The sequence below is a fragment of the Syngnathus acus genome, chromosome 2, assembly GCF_901709675.1.
Source record: "Syngnathus acus chromosome 2, fSynAcu1.2, whole genome shotgun sequence".
Classification (NCBI taxonomy): Eukaryota; Metazoa; Chordata; class Actinopteri; order Syngnathiformes; family Syngnathidae; genus Syngnathus; species Syngnathus acus.
The window spans coordinates 17626572-17645779 of NC_051088.1; the positions used below are offsets into that span (position 1 = coordinate 17626572).

The 19208-nt window shown below is 42.8% G+C and overlaps 2 protein-coding genes across 3 annotated transcripts; one reads left to right on the top strand and one right to left on the bottom strand.

Moving 5' to 3' along the window:
* Positions 1–104: 104 nt before the first annotated feature.
* Positions 105–14481, bottom strand: zgc:162200 (uncharacterized protein LOC558638 homolog). 2 transcript variants are annotated; one of them, XM_037245956.1, is made up of 10 exons: positions 14268–14480; positions 12759–13082; positions 10683–10895; positions 10446–10598; positions 9031–9528; positions 6995–7864; positions 5960–6139; positions 5432–5583; positions 3705–4065; positions 105–2505 (listed from the first exon to the last, which is right to left on the bottom strand). In XM_037245956.1, exons 2-10 carry the CDS (start codon positions 13008–13010, stop codon positions 2500–2502), a joined length of 2685 nt encoding a protein of 894 aa, XP_037101851.1. In that variant the 5' UTR covers positions 13011–13082; positions 14268–14480; the 3' UTR covers positions 105–2499. The 2 variants fall into 2 exon arrangements, with proteins under 2 accessions (XP_037101851.1, XP_037101852.1); XM_037245957.1 differs by lacking the exon at positions 3705–4065 and having other exon boundaries at positions 14268–14481.
* A 924-nt stretch (positions 14482–15405) lies between these two features.
* apex2 (APEX nuclease (apurinic/apyrimidinic endonuclease) 2) lies at positions 15406–18274 on the top strand. Its single transcript, XM_037245616.1, has 6 exons — positions 15406–15617; positions 15698–15781; positions 15931–16111; positions 16209–16352; positions 16433–16502; positions 17210–18274. The coding sequence occupies exons 1-6, from the start codon at positions 15503–15505 to the stop codon at positions 18161–18163; spliced, it is 1548 nt and encodes a 515-aa protein (XP_037101511.1). The 5' UTR covers positions 15406–15502; the 3' UTR covers positions 18164–18274.
* Positions 18275–19208: the final 934 nt, after the last annotated feature.

The window sequence follows — 19208 nt, forward strand, 5'->3', positions numbered from 1 at the left end:
TTTAAAATTGCTGTTTTTCTTTTATTGTAGAAAAAAAAAAGTTTTATGGTAGTGTTATGTTTTTACTGTGCACATGTGACAAACTTGACAATCTTGACAAATAATTCAGTTGGTTTACACTGTACAGTGTTGGTTTGCTTTATTCTGGGTTGCAGGAGAATGAAGGGAATGGATGTACAAATCAAAACGTCTGCAGCTGTGTGCGCATGATGTATTTGAGCTATTTATACAGAAAGCAGAGCACATAAATACACTTTCAAAAAGTCCACAACAATTGAAATTAAATTACACTGATTGAATTAAATAGATCAACAAATCCATACGTTACTTTCAAAAGTAAGAACATTCTTGTCAAATATTTTCACTTTTTAGCGACGAGTTGCACAGATTGATGCAACTGAGTCCCTCCTGGAAGCAATTATCTTTACATAGTTTACTTAATACGCTTCCAATACCTTTTGTTCTGAATTGTGTACAATCACGACCACACTGGATTCAAAATATACAAATAGAGATCGTTCATATTATCAGTCATTGCTTTGTCAGCAAAAACACACCCAAGTGGTGAAAAGTGAAAATATTCAAATCCACAATATTCAGTGCTTCTCAGTTTCCACATCATGGGGGTGGGGGGGGGAAATAGACTTCAAATTCCAGCGATTAAATGTATTATTCGTCAACTTTTTAAGTGCAGCAAAACCACACGTTCACACGTGGGACAAGCTAAAAACTACTTTGCTGCTCTGGGCAAAATGAATCATTTACTGGCAACAACTGTGGTGAACTGCAAGTTTGTGTTGGTGCTTCAGAAGCAATTTAACATATTCTGTAACAGTCTGGACAATAGCTTCAGCTAAAAGCTCCCAGAATTTCAATGTGATTACTCTCCCATGTCATTCAGACTGAGTGCAATAATGAATGTACAGTAGCTGGAGATAAAATAAATAAAATCCTATTTGTGAAAGTTCTGACATGCAGCACCCATTGCACCATTCGCATAGCGTGGTATTCATTTTACAGAAAGAAAATAGGAAAAACAAGTAAGAAGCTCCAGTGACTCGCTGAAAAAAAAAAAAAAAACAAGAACAGTAGTCTAAAACAGCAGACGAGATCAAAACAAAAGGCACAAAAACAGATTTTGCAACACAACAGGAGATGGCCTCAAGAGGCCTTGCACTCGCTTTTAGCTCTTAACAGTCATTTCCAAGTGAATCATTGAGACGAGTCTACCGGGTGAGTTGTACTGCATGTTGCTGTCTTTTCTCTGCACTATGAGGCCCATGCTTGTCGGTTTCTTCAATGTATTTACTTTAAGTCATTTATGTTGGGTTAATGTGAAGCACAAAACTTGAGAGCAAAACAATCCACAGTTCGCTGAGCATTTTGAAGAGAAAATGCATGTCATACATAGTATGCCAACTTAAGCCTATTCCAAATTGAATTAGAGCCGACTTAGTTAGTTGTTGTCGTGGACGGACGGAACTGAAGTTCCGTTTCCTGACTGAGATGCTGACATCATCTACTCTGAATTCACAACAAGAGACATCTTAGCTGGGCAGAGGCAGGAGAAAAGGCAAATAGAAGCAAGACTGCAGTGAAAATAGAAGCAGAGGAATGAGCAATATTTGCCTAATGGAGCTGTATGAATGGAGTCAGTGAAGAGGAACCTTGCACTTGGCAATTCTTCTTCAACTTTGGACAAGTTACTTGTGGGGGAAACTTCATGACTGTGAGAAGGGAGATTTGACCAGCAATGGCACATTTTAGATTGTAGTCCGTCTGCAAAATACAACATGCATCTACGCGTTTCCTTATCTGAAATATTATTTTGATGTTTTTTTTTTTTTGCCCTGAGGTGGGGAATATATGGCTCACTATTCATGAAAAGAAAGTGTTTGCTTCCAAATGGGTAAAAGGTTTGTAGGTCAGACCGCAGTCACGTGACCAAACACAATTTTAAGATGTGACTGTAATTAACGCTTGTATGTTAAAGGACTTGTAGTAGAACAACTGTGTCAGTAAGGCTGCATTCACATGTAAAACACATGATCGTGGGGGCGGCGGGGTCACATGAATGAGCTAAAGGCAAGAATGCAAAGACATACGTGTCTCACAAGAGGAGGTTTTGGCTTGGATGGAAGGACAGTAAACAAAATATATTAATGGAATAAATACTGCTGATGGTAACGCACAACACCGCCTTAATAAACAGGACAAGATGGAAGTTGGGAACCACATAGGACAAGCCACAGTCAATGACTTCTCATAACAATAAGAATAATAAGCAGCAAATATTTCTCTTCATCCTCCTTCAGGCTGCATGCAAGCGAGTGGGATGAGAGCTGTATTTTTACTTTTTAAACTCCATCTTTGTGGGGAATGCAGCAGCGCATCTGGGATGAACAGGATGTCTTGAGGCAGGAAGGGAGGAGGGAACCGGGGAGTCAACATGAAGACGGGTCCTTGTGGTGAAGAGAGGGTTTGGAGTAATGAAGTGTTTCAGCGCTATAGAGACAGGATGAAACACACAAAAACAAAACAAAACAAACAAAAAAAACATGGTTAGAATAAAACACATGTGATTAACTCACATGCAGGAGTCTAAAGCATAAGGCTGTAATCCTGCACTAAAGTTAAAGAGGAAGTCAACCAAAATATTTTCTTACATGTTGTCACTTGCTGTCAATGGAAAATGACATCGCAGTTGCCAGGTCACAACCAATCACGGCTCACCGGTTTTCTGAAGCTGAGCTGTGATTGGTTGTGACCCGAGACCTCGCAACTGTGATGTCGTTTTCAGTCGACAGCAAAATAGCAGCTGCCCCCAGAGATGGACAAAAACAGGTGGCTTTTCCCTGTTTAATTCATATTCTTTAAATGACAGTGTGTAATCAGAAAAGTGTTTTGACTAGTACTTTTGTGTGGAAAAACAAACATCCTTTTTGAGGAACGTTTAGACCTTACTAGTGAAGAAAGAACAAATAACTGCTTGAGCACAAATCTCACTTGCCGGCACCCGTACGTCATCGCCTGCGAGCCGATCTCGATTGCGAGCTGTGTGCTCTAGCGGAGGGCGGCGCCTCTGCTTTGCTACTCGTGCGCCTACCGGCATTAACGTGCAAGTCTGACGAACGCCTGGACTCTCTACAGACACCAGAAATCCTGCTCCTGCCTGCTGGATCGCTAGCATGGAGAGGTGCACCTGTCCGTGTTTCTGGATATTTTGCATTTAAATGAGCCAGGAGCAAGTCGGACTGAGACGCTGCTGATGGCTGTGCCGATTTAGACCTGTGGGCCAATGGTTGCTTTCTTCGCACAGAATTATCAAGGTTGGGCTTTTCTCTAGGTTCACTCCATGCTTCATGCACGTTAGGGTAAGCATGCAAAGCTTTAGACGAGGTTAGCTTCCCGACGCCAAGCAATGACGATTTAGGCCTGGAGGAGGACGCGGGTACGACGCGAGTTGTGATGAAGGTTTCCTGGCGTGGGACGGAACCTCTTCGGCCAGATGCGGCTTTTCTCGGGTTGGTTAGGACCACCGACCCGCTGCTCTCAGAGCTGATGGAGCTCTTACGCGTGCCGGAGGAAGCGGCACTTAACTCGGATTGCAAAACATCACTGACACTCTGACTTCGAACGAACGTAGCGCCTCGGGGAGGAGGACCCTTGCTTGTCTGGTTGCAAGGACTGAACGGGGTTCTTACGGGGCTTGTGTGGAGGCTTCGCGTGAGAGCTCGCAAGTGGTGCGTGGCCATGGCTGGAACGCTGCTCCCCAGAACGGGACTAGCACGAGGGCTGCTCCTCATGGAGGCACGCGCCGGACTGTTTCTCGGACTCCGTGGCGCTCGTCCCGACTTGGCGGCCAGCTCTTTGGCTCTGGAGCGGCGAGGGCTGCTGTTCAAGCTGTGAGGAGACAGCGGGGCCTCCAGATCCTCCAAACGCTGAGTGAGTGCCAGTTTCTGCTGGATGGCCATGCGCAGCAGGGAATTCAGTGTCTTCTTCTCATCCTCTGCAGCTGCCAGCTGCCTCTGCATTTCATCCAGCTGGGTGATGTACTGGTCGCACCTGAGAGATGCACACACCATGAAAAGACCCAACATGCACAAGCGATACAAAGCTGTTAAACAACCTCAACCACCGCACAGTCAATTGCTGCATTTCAAACCTTTTTAGAGTAGCAATAAATCTTGCAGTTATCAATAGTTAATAATGAAACACTACTTCAATGTTAATGGGTTAACTAAAAGTTGTCAACATGTGCACCATTTGCTCAAAATTTGATCATGTGAAGTGATACCAATTTGACACACATGCGACACGCACGCAGGCACGCTCGCACACATCTTCTGAAATAAGACCTGCTCAAATTACCTTTAGTTGTTACTTTTAATAATTAATCATATTCATATGTGTGCGGACACACATTTTCTTTAACGGTCCGCAAGTGCTTAGATTTCCAAATGGTCACTTCTACAACACTTCTGGGAATTCTCAATGCCCCATTACTGGTAAACTAGACCACAACCACTGGCTACTCAGGTGGCGCCATGCCAGTGACCCCCGATTTAAGGGAACAAAACATGCGATAAGCACAATTCTCCTGTTTTTTCTTTTTTTTTTCCCTTCACAAAAAAAAATAAAACCCTTTAACCAGAAATAGTAACCCACTAAACTAACTAATCAGTTAAACATTAAACTCAAATCCTGTCCTAGATTTGAGCAAAAACAATTTGGGGAAGAATGCATAAATAATCGCAAAAATAAAATAAATGTAAAAATAAGCCTAGCATTTGTTTGTATTGAATTACAAAGAACAGTATAAGCCACCTATTCAAAATATATATTGTTTGATTGCCATTTGGAAACGGAAAGAACAAATGACACGTGGTTTGTCAACACTCCCTTGCACTAACATTGGCACAAGTATTCTCAGTTAAATTGCATTACAGCAATAACGCTACTCAACCACAAGAGGGCGCCGCAAAACCTTTAAGCCAGCAAAAGGCTTGTGTTAAAATGTTACGTGTGTCCAGAGACATTGACTCCTGCTTGAGTTCCAATTCCTCTCAAGTGTATTCAAAGACACAAACAGACAAGAGGTTTAAGATAATAACCATTAATAAATGTTGCCCTTATTGTCATAACACTGTGCCTCTCACATGAGGCCGCTCCCTCGCTAAGGTGACCTGGCTTGGAAGAACAAATCTGCACAAGGCAGAGCATGTGGTTTGTAATCTTCACGTGAACCAGTGGATTGTACACACTCGGGTGTAATAGGCATTGTAATCTTATTAAGTGGTAGAAAATGCTGTACCACAATGATCCGACCATTACTGAGCAAGAAAAACACTTGACGGGCCGTCACGGCAGAGGTACAGTTGGTATTATTATTATAGCCTAACAGTCTTAAAAAAAAAAAAAAGTGTCTTACCGACTAGCAAACATGACTCGGAGTGAAGAGAAGGTAGCTGCATCTTCTTTCAATCCTTTGAGTTCATTGCGTAGTTTCATCATGGTTTCAGACACCATGCTCTTTTCCGTCTCATATTTGGTTTTTAAATTGGACAAAGCCAACTCAGCAGTCTAAAACAAAAAAATACAATTGCAGGAATTGCAAAGAATATACATTGATTGTTTTTGCTATACTGTGCAAAGGGAGGGCAGGTTTGAACATGCACCGTTTGTGCACTCAGTTGTTCTGTTCACAAATGAGTCTCAGGACTGCCATCCGTCGTAAGAGCGATATCAAGAGGATGGTCAAAAGTCAAACGAATTAAGCACTTTACAAAGGGAAAATAACTTCGCTAAAAGGCGAAACTGTTCTGCTGGCAGCTTAACATTACAATGTCTCAGCCATCATGAAAATGAAACTCGGAGGTGATCCAACATTTGCAGTACACCTCCCAGTAAAATACGAATTCTCTCAAAATGTGTTATCTTGATTTTCCACATTTTTTACCTGTTTGTTGGCCTTGAGCACAGTCCTGAGAGTTGCAATCTGTTCTCTCTTGGTGCTAAGAAGGGACTTGAGTTTAAGGACTTCCTCCAGCAGGCTTTCAGCATCCCTCTCCATCTCCACACTGCTACTGAGGCCCGAGTAAGGCATAGCACCCCGCTGACGACAGAGGTCCACTGCCACCTGATGGAATAAGGTCAGGTTCACGTCACAAGTCATACAGGAGAGCATAAAAATGAATGTCGGACAATTGGACGAACAAATTCCAAACGTTATGTCAAAGTGAGAAGACCTCAAATCACTACTCTAGGTTTAATTGCGCTAAACAGCAGTGTACTTGTGTTTGGAATATTGTCCAATATCCAGGGTCAAAGCCGCATCAACGATTAACCTGGGTAATCCATTCCATTCAACCCCACACAGAGCCAGCCACGTGTCAACAAGGAATTGGATTTGTGCAGACACGAGCTACTCAGCGCCATTTAACAGTCTGAGCTGGGCATTAGCGGGAGGGTGCTTGTCAAGGCGCAAACACTTTCACTCAGAACAAAAGCCCTGCTTTCACCGAGAATACATTTCAACAGTCAAGTATCAGCAAAGCATAAGGAAACCATTGAAATTCTGCGTGTCAAAGGTGCGTATTCTTAAAGACCTCACCAATCAATTCTTTATATTGTGATTCAGTTATTTTAATTTATTCAATTATTGATTTGAATGCTCTTTAAGTTAAGAAGCAATAAACAAATAAAATGTTTATCTCTTTATAATAGTGTGTCATCACTTATTTTCTACATTGCATTATATTTATTTTTAACTCAACAATGTAAAGAAAAAACAAAAAGCTAAATAAATTGGGGGGGCTGGAACCGATTAATTGTATTCCCGTTTGTTTTCAATGTAAAACATTACTTGATTTGTGAACATTTTAGTTCCGAAATGGGCTCAAGAAAAGTTTGTAACTTTAGGTTTCACAGTAATGGTTCATTGACGCCAGTATTTCTACCCGCTCCGAGCCTGTTGTGATGAGGGCCTTCTTACCCGGAGGTGTTTGATCTGGCATCTGATGACAGCAACCAAGTTGCGGACATTGGAGGGGTCCCTGAAGTCCAGATTGGGGGAACCGGGGCAACTAGGAGACTCTACAGAGGAGCCTGAACTGTCGACCTCCCCCATAAACTGCAAAGCGGCAGCTTTGGAGATGAAGGTGTCATTGGGCCGTGGCTTCTTCTGGGAGCTTGGCGGGGTGGAGATATGGAATGGCCTTCTTGCACCAGCTCCGCCGTGTGCCCTGGCGCTTTCACGGTAATAGTCCAGGGTGACCCGTTTGGGGGTCAGGTTGTTACACACGCAGATGTGATGATAGAGGTTGGACAGCTCCTCAGAAAAGGCCAGCAGCTCTTCCTGAGCCACACTCAAATGGCCTTCGGAATCGCTGGCCACTTTGCGTGTGGCTCCGATCTCAACCTCCAGTTCACTGATCCGCTCCTGGTCCTCTCTGCTGGACTTGATGCACTGGCGAATCTTATCTGCCAGCTCCTGGGCCTCTGATCGCCACCTGTCCTTCTCTAGTTTGTATCGTTGCTCCAAGGCGTTATAACGAGTGCCCGCTTGAGACAGTTCATCCCGTAGCTTCAGAAGCTCTTCACTGGCTGAACGCATACGTGCCTCGAGCACTTCTTTGCTCTTTGTGTCCACCTCGTAATCAAAGACCACGTCAGCGGCGTGGGCATTCTTGGCCTCTTTCTCGCCTGCCTCGCGGTTGTGCTGCTGGTTGCTCTGCACAGCCTCGAGCTGTTGGGTGAGAGAGCCGACTTTGTCCTCATGCTGACTCAGTGCTTGCTTGGACATCACCAGCTGCATCTGCAATTCCTCCACTTTGCTGACGAGACTCGACTTCTCTCTTTCCGTCTGCGTGCACAGAACAAAACAGGGCAAGCATGAATGTTAGTGAAAATTTATGGAATACTAATGCCTGCAATTCAAATCAGACTGTCCAAATTTATCAGAATAAGTAAGTGGAAGTCAAAAAGAAAAAATTATACATGAATACAAAACACTTTTTGGATAACAAATTTGCAGTCTAGCAATTCATTCAAATAATCAGTTCTAAGCGGAATCCAGAATCGGCCGGGATTATTTTTCAATAGGACAAAAGATAAGGAGTCTGTGTGACACACATTACCCTCAACCACCTTTCCACTTGCATGCATTTTTAATGTGAAACAGTGGCTGACCCCATTCGGCTCTTCACTCTAAACATCTGCTCGGTTGCCGCTTTTTCACCCAACCCCCAATTTCATTCCCCATTAATGAAGAGGTTTCCTTCAAGCAGAGAGGGAGACAGGCAGGGCTAACTCCAGACATTATACATTCTCCAGCATCCTTTTATTTGGTAAATAAATTGGAATTAGGTTGCAAATTACATTATTTCTGTCCAAAACTGACAATACTGTACTGTACGCGGTGCTATTTCCAAACAGTGTCTTTTGCTCTTTTTTACATTAAGCCACAGCGGATGTGGTCGAAAGCAGGAAGCACGAGATGATTGCCACTTTAAAGCTAATATTTAGCAAGGCAAGCAATGTCTTTTATATGTTACTAAAACGAAACTGCACTTTTCCGTTTTTATTCTGCTGAAATAAATCATTCACGCATTGGGAGGTTTAGTGTTTGCATGTGGTTAAGAGATTATGAGCACATGCTTGCCCGTATGAGCTGACTATGTGTTTTGCGAGTTTGCGAACGGCTTGAATGTTGATTTTTTTTGGTCAGAATTTGTTCAAGGTTACAAATGGTCGCAAATATGTTTGCATTACATTCACCAACAGTTTTGATAATCATCAACTATTTTTCTTGTCTTTGCGACAAGAAAAGCTGTTTGCAACCATTTGCTAATGTTTGCAACCTTTTAGGAACCCTGACGACCAGTGAGATACAGGCTTTAGTGAAACTCATCTAACTCGTAGAGGGAGCAGTTTGAATGAAGAAGCTAGATGTTTAAATAATTATGTTGTCAGCATACAAATGGGGAATAAAAGTTACTCATATTGTTGATGTAAATATTATGTCCGTACCTGAAGGAGTTGCTGTTTAAGTTTTTGGCTGTCTGAGAAGTGGAGCTCACTCAAGAGGTCAGACACAAGCCCAGAAGCTGGTGCACGCAGAAATATGTCACTGTTGCGTGGAGCGGAGTAACGTTGCAAGACGCCATTCGTTTTGGAGCCCCCCAGGTGCGGGGTGTGAGCCGAATTGGGGGCGTTGTTAACGCCGCCCTCCTGGCCCGTTTCCCGAGTGTCATCCTCTCCCGTCCGGCCCTCTTCCTGGCTGTCATCCAACTGGTCCAAGTGGAGCTCCAGGTTGCCCACAGAATCAAAGGGGTTCAGGGTCAAAGCAGAGAGTTCTCGGCTAAGACTGTTTTTCTGCTCCCTCTCTTCCTTCAAGGATTCCAGGACCTCGTCCAACTGACGCTCCGCAATCTCCCGCAGCCTCGCAGCCTCCTCCATCTGAGCTCGCAGCTCCTCTTGCTCCTCGTTCTTTTGGTTCAGCTCAAGCTTTAATGATTCAAACTCTACCTGAAATTAAAATAATGGGGTTGTAATTGGCAATTATTTTAATAATCAATTCATCTGAAGAGAGTTTATTTTTTTAAATATTTTTTTTATTTCCATCCCTATATATACTGGACAGTATTTGAGATTGGCAGTGCAGAAAATGCACACGCACAAATAAATATTTGAGAATCTTTCATTTCATTTACTCAATAATGAGTTTAGCTCTCGTTTAATATGTCAAGGTGTTCCTAGTTACGCAAAAGATAAGTAATTTTTGTGTTCTCTTCCTTTTCTCTACCATAAATCAATAGTGACCTTAAAGCATCATAGGCTGGGTAGCAAATTGCGGTTTCTAACATTGTTACACCCTTAGCACCAGTTCAGTTGGATTTTCTGTTTGCGTCACATTGGATATAACAATTGCATTGTGGTTGTCAAAGTCCTAGCACTGGAGGCTAATTATTCACTCCTTTTGTTCTCGCCTGCGAGTCAATAACTGGTCTGCCCGGTGTCCTTAACGCAAGACGAGCTTTCAGCTAGTTGTGAGGTTGTGTCAACAAACAATGTGTGGCGACGATTGTAGAACATGATAGGAGCAACGTTGTGATTGAGCTAGTTAAACAGATTAGGAAGAATGTATCATCCTGTTTGTGTTCCGATAGCATTTGTTTTTTTTACATTGACAGCCAATATTAGTACTGGCAATGTTTCTGAAGCAATGAATTGAAATGTGTGTAAATCATAAACTCCAACTGGGTTGTCGACTTAAGGGAAAGCAGAATAACATACACGTCACACACTTGCTCCAAGCAACACGGTGCATTCAGGGTGCTTTCACAATGTAGGACCGTGCAAACACACACATCGTTTTGTACCGTTTTTCTTTGATTATAAGGAAAAGTCAAAATCATACTGTATGAAATGTACATTTAAGTGACCTGGTTTTCCTTGAGCACAGACACTTGCTTTTGAAGAGATGTGTTCTCTTCTTCCAGCTCGCCATTGTCCTGTAATTGGCGCAGCTCACGCACTTTAAATTCCTTCATCTCATCCCTCAGGTGGCCTTTCTCTGCTTCCAAGCACTCACAGTCCTGTGTAACACAAAAGCCATGCTCAAATCACTTCCAAGTATGACAACCTAGGACAAGAGTATTATTCTTGATTGGAAACGGCACCTTCTTAAGTTGAGTTGAGACAACGCCAAGTCTGTCAAGCTCCGCGTGAGCATTGCCGAGTGCGAGTCGTGCTTGCTTGAGTTCTCCCTGGACTTCTTCCAAGCGGGTTGCCATGGCGGCCTCCTTCGATGCCGTCTCCTGCAGCAAGTTCTCCTCCCGGCATTCTCCATCAGCGGCTGCGCGCTTCTGGCTGCTCACAGAATCTGCAAACGCCTTTAGACAAACAAGGAGAGTTGCAGAGCTTAACATCCAACAAGGCAAGTCAAACATACTTCATCAGGCTCACGTTGAAGGCTTAAAAAGCCATATTTAAGACCTCGTCAGTAAACTACAAGACCTGTCATTCACTATGTGACTATTCAGAGTGGGACGATTGATTTCAGGCTCCAACAAGCCATTAACCCATCGATTCATTTTTTCCAATTACAGAATGAATCTTGGTGGAGCACAGAGCAAGCTGATTGATGCACTTAAATCTTTTCTGACTAAAAAAACAATATTAATGAAGTTATTAGTTTTTTCCCCCCTTTATGTTAATAAGGATACAATGTTAGGTAAGGTGTACTTAAGAATTTTATAAACATACTATTTTAGTCATGGCAGAGAGTTTGGGGGCATGAAAAGTCACAGAAATGATTAGAAAATGATCTATTCCGGTCTCTAGATTGGCGTTGTCGTGATGACAGACAATGTTTCCAACAAGAGAGGGAGCAATTTGTTGCTATTTTGACAGACTTATTTACAGAACAATGGAGAAAGCCTTGACAAATACGACAGTGGATTTATAAACAATGAAAAATACATCTTGGCTCCTCCAGTCGGAAAAGCCTCGCTGTCAACTTCCTGTGAGGTTGTTAAAACTTCCAAATATGGGCATGCTGTTTTGCAGCCCTTTAACACTGAGCATGTGTAGTGTGACGGGGGGCCGGTTTGAACGCAGCGATGAAACAGACTATTTGACAAGCAAGGGTACGAGGTACGTGCATCTTATCCGCATGCGCTTTAATGCAAATGACTACTAAGTTTGCTCTCAAAATGAGAGTGACAAATGCTCAGCAAAAAAAAAAAATGCAGATGAATTGAACACCGTTTTTTCTGAATGTAATGGCAAGCCATTGACATGAATGAAAAATTTCAGCAGCACTCCATACTTCAACTTCGCAAGCACGAGTTGCTCGCTTTGAAAGATCAGCCAGAAAAGTAGACAAACGTTGTTACCAAAACGATTGACCGATTATCAAAAAATAATTATCAATGAATCGTTGCACCTCGAGCTCCTAGTTAAAACAAACTTAGTCTGGCGTCTGATACTATAATTGAGGCCTTCGAGTACTTCTAAAGCATGTGCAAACGTCCTGAGGACTAAAAATCATTCAGAGCTTAGCTATGATAAAGAATATCAAATACCATATCAATAGGTGTAGGCTACTTTGCCACAAGCAGTGAAACCTAAAACAATACGTACAGTATCAGTTACTGAGGTTGAAAGAACAATGGCGCTGCATGAAATAGTTATTGTGCGCTTAGCTGAAGATTGAGATATGGTTATTGTATGACGATGCTAATTGGCCACATATCAGCCTGCACTACTTTATTGAAGCCCCGCCGAATCTGACGTGTTATCAGGTTCAGGCAGATTTAAAAATTGATGGAATGCTTCAGCATGGCGCATTTTACAATATAACATAAAGACCTCTGCTTATATGCCATGTGGAATGTAAATGAGGTCTTTTTCTTTTATTTTGACTATCCAGATGAAACTATTGACGATATATGTTTAATGTTTCTGGTAAAATGGGCAGAGGAATTGTACTAAATAATTTTCTCATCATAATCTGTAGCAAATCTGTTTTTTTAATTTCCTCAGCATCTCATCTGAAGGAGATAAATCTGAAAAATGTGAATCTGAAAAGACCACAATGCTGTTGCTCAAAATAAAGCTTACCATACATTTTTTTTAAACAAAGCTTTCTGTTTGATTTTCCCATTTAAAGCAGTAAATCAAATAACAATGTCTGAAAACAAATCAATTGTGTTTGTGGTATAAATATACCAAGAGGCCTTGAGCGTTCTGACCTCTTTCAACTGCTGCAGTTCCACTTTGAGGGCTTCATGCTCCTCTTCCAGTTGTTGATTTTTGCTCTTGAGAGCTGAACTCTCCTCCAGCACCACCAAGCCGTAGCGGGCGGCCTGCAGCTTCTCCTCTGTGGCTTCCTGGAGCTCGAGAGTCAAACGCACCACCTCGGCTCTCAGGTCTTCACTATCCATGGAGGCAACGGCACCCCCCGCCAGTGCTGCACCTGCTGCATCCGCATCTGCCTCCAGCATGATTGCCTGGCTTCCCTCTTTTCTTCCAGCCTGCTCCTGTGAGCTTTACAGACTCATTCTCATTACTCCGCCCTAAAAAAGCAGAAAACACACATGAAATGACTTGGCCATTGAATATTGAAGGAAACTCCCTCGGTTCCGGGCACAAAGGATATATCTTGACATGAACTATATTTTCTTAGCGTCAAAGATTAATCATGCCAATCATGTTGATATTAACTAACTACAATATGAAATAGTATTGATACCAGGTATCGGAACAGAATCTCCATTGTTCAATGTATCGGGTACGAGTGAAGGATGTCAAGACTAAATGTAAAAAAAAAAGCACATTAAAGGACCACACTTATTATTTCATCAATTTTCTGTAACTCATAAGGGTTGAGTGACAGCTCCAAAAAGGATTTTTTCCCCCCAACATATCAGCCATTTCCTGAAGTAGGTGATGAATTGTACCCATTGAAACCACATTCAGTATTTTGACAGATTGTCATTCATGGGAACGACCCCAAAATCTCAAAACCGCAGTTGACTTTACTTTTGTTTGTCTTTTACTTTTCCACCTTTAGTCAATACTTACAATACAGTAACGTATTTCTACTTGGTTACTCCCATCGCTGGGAAGCGTGCACCTTGCAAATAATGTACATTTAACACAGCCACTCAACTAACCAGGACATCGACCACCAACGCTTCAGTTATAAGACGGGTTTACATGCCATGACGAAATAATAAGACGCGCATGAACGTTTGCATGCTGTTTGGGTGGGGCAGACGATCCCCATTTGCTCACATCCTCTCGAGTGGATTCAGCGAACATGGAAACGCCAGCTGCCAGCCCGTTGTCCCGCGGTCGATACCCGATCGTGTATCCGGTAGCATCTGTTTCCCCTCCACCACTACTCAGCTTCTCAAATAGCTTCTGTCGTGACAGAACATTTCGAGCGACAGACCTTTTTTTAAACACACTAAGCCATGCTGTCTGTCTGAACTCTTCGGCCGGGGAAAAGCACGACAAGCGTGCGGGTTAGACAGCTAGCAAGTCGAAGTTAGCCATTACGCGACTACATGACTTGAGCCTTCCAGCAGAGACTGCGCGGCGTGGATGGAAATGCGAAGTGGATCTGCGGGCGCCATTGCTTTCTGCTGTTTCTCAGTGTAGAAAAAGCCGATTCAATGAGGGAGTCATCTTTACGTCATGATGATCCGACAAGCTAATTCAGCAAAGGAGACAAGATCGGCCGGAATTGTACAAACCTTAAGCCCACCCTTTCGTATTCCCAATATGTGACTCGGTTTGAGTCGGTAACCGCGCAGAAGCTGTCAGTGGGATCGTATCCTCCGCGGAGGCCCGGAGATGCAGTGGGTCCGCTCGCCTCCCTCGTATGGCCAGGTTGCGCTCGAGTCTCCCGGCGAGGTCGAGCCGAGTGCGCTCAGTGTGCTGTAAAGTGTTCCACTGTCGCGTCAAATGCGCGCCGAAACGTCAAAGCGCAACTGCGCTCTCTATTGAACAATTGGGGAAGTGCACTTTGCCCGTGACGTTCTCCATGCCAAGCCCTCGCTTGCTGGCAGTCTTGCAGACGTTTGTAATCCGATCCACAAATATAATTCAGTTATCTCGCTTGGGAAGAAAGAAGATACTTTTGTCATTCATTTGTATGGAATTATTCATTACAGATACGTATTTGCAATCCACCATTCTGCAAAATTTCGCCGTGAGAATTATGGATAATTACAAAATCTCCAATTGGACTCTGTTGAGTCATACCAGAAATCTACTCTTTAAATTCACCCCCAGACGTCTCGTTCTTGTAGGTATCTGGAAACAATCGGAATAAAAATTGCTTCTATGTCAAAGTGGAGATCCACAATCCTGATGTAGAATTCCGTAATTCACTTGCGAATCTCTGGAACTGAACTTCAGACATCTGTTATGTTTTTTTTTATCCATCCATCCATCCATCCATCCATCCATCCAAGATGTTTCCATAAAGTTCGGGAAGAAGGAATTGAACTGATTATTCATGTGCATGTATGCATATTCCCATATTAACATGCATTTATTTTTTGTTGTATGAGATGTATATAGTTGGTCTTTTCTGATTCTAGGAGTCTCGCGGGTTTTGAGATTCGACCGCCACTGCCTCCAGGCAGAAAACTCGCGTCACTTTATCACATGTAATATGGCGACGGCATTTACGTATGAACATGGCCAAGGCGAAATCTAAATATAGTCTGTCTAGTATAGGTCTGTAGTGGCGATATCTCTCTCACTTTATATAGATGTACAGGGTCTATTTTATACAGATAAAATTAAGGAATAATTAAACTTTTTTATTTAACAACACGTGACAGCGTCCAAATACACTTCCGTTTGTGCACCCGCGACTTTTTCTGTACTTCCGGGTCTGCACGTAAACTGAACTATTACAACCATAATTTCCAGTACCTCTGAGTGTGGTGCATATTTACTTCTTTTTTTTTTCTTCAAAATGAAGTTAGTCACTTGGAATATTAATGGTATACGGACGTTCGGATGTGGAATCAAAAAGGCGCTTGATGCACTGGACGCGGATATCATATGCGTGCAGGAGACCAAAGTGACAAGTACTTAGAGAACACGCGGACTTATTAAAATAAGACAATAAACTTTGTGTGATTTTAACTCTCACTCGAATTGCTCACAGGAGACCTGCTCGATGCAAGGACTGCCATCGTTGATGGGTATAATTCCTTTTTCAGCTTCAGTCGAGGACGCAGTGGCTACTCAGGTTTGTTATCCTTTTTTTTTCCGTGTCTTTCATTCTTGCCAGCAATTTGAGTAACTGAATACCTGCCTTATATGATGGACAACCCCTGCAATGTCACAGAGAAGGTCTGCCAGTCTTTCTTGATGTCACATTGTACTCACTGTGTATAGGTGTCGCCACTTATTGTAAGGACAGTGCCACACCATTTGCTGCTGAGGAGGGCCTCACTGGTCTTTTGACCAATCATGCGGGAGCTGTTGGTTGTTATGGTAACCAGTCCGAGTTTACAGATGAGGAGCTCCAGCTTTTGGACAACGAAGGTCGAGCCGTTATCACGCAACACAGAGTCCAGTAAGAACATGAACTCGATTGCACCGACAAGATGTTTTAAGTGTGACTGCACTATTATTGTTGTTTGTCTATTCTCTGTTTTTGTTTATCCCGACAGACATTCGGACAAAATCCTAACTGTTACTGTGATAAATGTTTACTGTCCGCGAGCTGACCCAGAAAAGCCAGAGCGAAAACAGTTCAAACTGCAGTTTTACAAGCTGCTTCAGGCTCGAGCTGAAGCTATACTGAAGAACGGGAGGTGAGAGGGCTCCTTGCATTCGTTGGCTTAAATGGGCACTAATTCCACAGTTCTCATTTTAGTTATTTTTTCTTTCCTAGCTCTGTAATCATTTTAGGAGATGTAAATACCTCACATCGACCAATAGACCACTGTGACCCAAATGAAATTGTAAGTACTGTACCCTTGAGGACCAGGACCAGAGTTCTCAATCACTATGATCCGTGACTACACTTGTCACTCAAAACACTTGCATCTCAAATTAATTTTCCCAATTGAAATGAATGTAAATTACATTAATCCGTTCCACCCTCTCAAAAAACAAATTATAATGTTTTACTTCAATAGCACTGTAATAGTGTTGTAAATTATAAACACAATAATGACATCACATAATGTAAAATATTCACCCATTTGTGCATCATGATCACTTTGTTGCGGCTCCTTTTGGCATGCACGACTTGGCCATTGGGGGTCAGCATAATACTTAGAGCAACTGACTAAGTCACTCGGCAAGCCGCAGTAATAGTGGTCGTATTTTGTAGAGGATGAAGAATATATGCCTGGGTGTATTGTTAAATATTTCATCTTCAAATATCAGTTGCTTCAAATTGTTATAACACCATCACATTGATGTCCATTGTGTTTTCCATCGTTTGAGAGCCTTAAGCTATTTTTTTTAATTGCTAAGGCTAAGCCGCTTGGTAATTTTAAATACATGTAATTGTGTTTTGTTTAATTTAATGGTAAACTTAAACCAGGAGAGGCAATAAACAGGTTGCAGCCTCTTTTTCTAAAATGTATTGTTTAGTATCTTCCAAACTACTGCTTTTAGTGAAATTAGTTGCATTGAATTCACTGTTCCTCTCTTTCCTCAGGATGACTTTGAGGACAATCCTGGCAGGAAATGGCTGAACGGCTTTTTGAGGGACAACAAAGCGTCGCCGTCAGCAGATTTCTCCCATGATGGCGAGTTTGTCGACACGTTTCGCCATTTCCACCCCACTCGCGCTGGCGCCTTCACGTGCTGGTCCACTCTCACGGGGGCTCGCCGCACCAACTACGGCACGCGCATCGACTACATCTTTGCTGACTATCAGCTTGCCAAGGAGCAGTTTGTGGCAGCTGACATCATGCCGGAGGTCGAGGGCTCGGATCATTGTCCCGTGTGGGGGGGTCTCCGGTGCTCTCTGCTGTCCAACTCCAAGCCGCCCCCTCTCGCTACCTGCTACCTCCCAGAGTTTGCCGGCAAGCAGCAGAAACTCTCACGCTTTCTGGTTAAGGTGGACCAAAATCCATGTCAGACTGAGTCGAAGGAAGCGCTGCCCGGATCACAGGAAGAAGCCGAAAGGAGGGAGAATATAAACGTCACGGCCACCAAGAGAATCCTGAGGACAGAGTCTGCCTGTCAGACGAGCAAAAAGACCAAAACTGCTAAGACTTCTTCAAAACCACAGGGCAGCCTTCTTGCCTTTTTTAAACCCCAAAATGGAAAAGCACTTGGTTCTTCACACAATTCCCTCAAAGCGTGCCCAGTTGAGAACACGCCACAGCTTCACAGCGCCACGCAAAACAAGATGACACGAGGTGAAGAGACATACAACCCACGTGACAACAAAGAAGCATCTTTGGGGTTTTGGAAGTCCGTCCTTCACGGCCCGCCCCCGGCGCCCACCTGCAAGGTTCACGGTGAGCCCTGCGTCTTGCGGACTGTCAGGAAGGAGGGGCCCAACGTAGGGCGCCAGTTCTTTGTATGCGCCCGCCCTCAAGGGCATGTTTCCAACCCAGAAGCACGCTGCAATTTCTTTGCATGGGTTGACAGGGGAAAATGACCCTCCAAAAAAGACAACATTTTCCTAATGTTTCACCATGTGTCTACTGTGAAATTTATTTTAATCGTTTGAATAAAATTGTGTTTCATAACAATTCAGGTCCAATTTTAATTGTAGTTATTTCATTTCCGTTAACTAATCACCTTGATCAACACTTTGATTTGCTGACGCCAATATCACTCACCAAACACACTCATACAGCTTTAAAATGTACATATAAAAATATTCTTGCTACCTTGTGTATGTTCATATGTCACAGTAACAATGAACTATAGTTGGATTTCAGTTTGCCCAGAGGCCAAATCTAGAAAAAGGCCTATGGGCCTTAACTCAATATTTGGACAAAAGTCAAATATATGCTGTCATCAAGTCAACCCCAAATATTCTTTAAATAAAATGTTCTGTGCAGCCCAACTAGTCAAAACACAATGTTCTGATGAAAATTTTAATTGTGGAATATGAATTAAACAAACGCAGAATCCACCTGTTTTTAGCCGTCTTAGTGGGCGGCCATATTGCCACTTGAAAATAATGACATCCCAGTTGTCAGTTTAACAACTGTCTCGCCTAGAAAAATACTAGTCATCTGACTCTCTATTAAGTTATTTAGTTAGTAGCTGATGTCCAATGTGCCGTCACACAAGATGAGACTTTTATATGCTGCAGCAGATTTGAGATTGTTACCAATTATTTTGACTATACAAGGCAAAACATTATGTTGCTTAAAAATATGGTAAGAGTGGGATTCATGGAGGCAATTTAAGCGTAATTATATGAATGATTTGCATATTGTGGAAGAGCAAGTTCCACTGAATGATTTGTGGCATGCTAAGATAAAGAAAATGGGCGGTTCCTGGGTGTGCAAACAGAACTCCCATGTAAAACCTTATCAGTCAACTGAAATCTCACCGCCAAGACGTCAAATGAATAGTCATCATGCGTCTCATGTCTGGATGATTTTTCCTGATGTACTGGGGGCCTTGGAAAAATGCCACAGGACATACACAAACATGAGTAGCTTGTTTCAATTGACTTGGAAATGTTG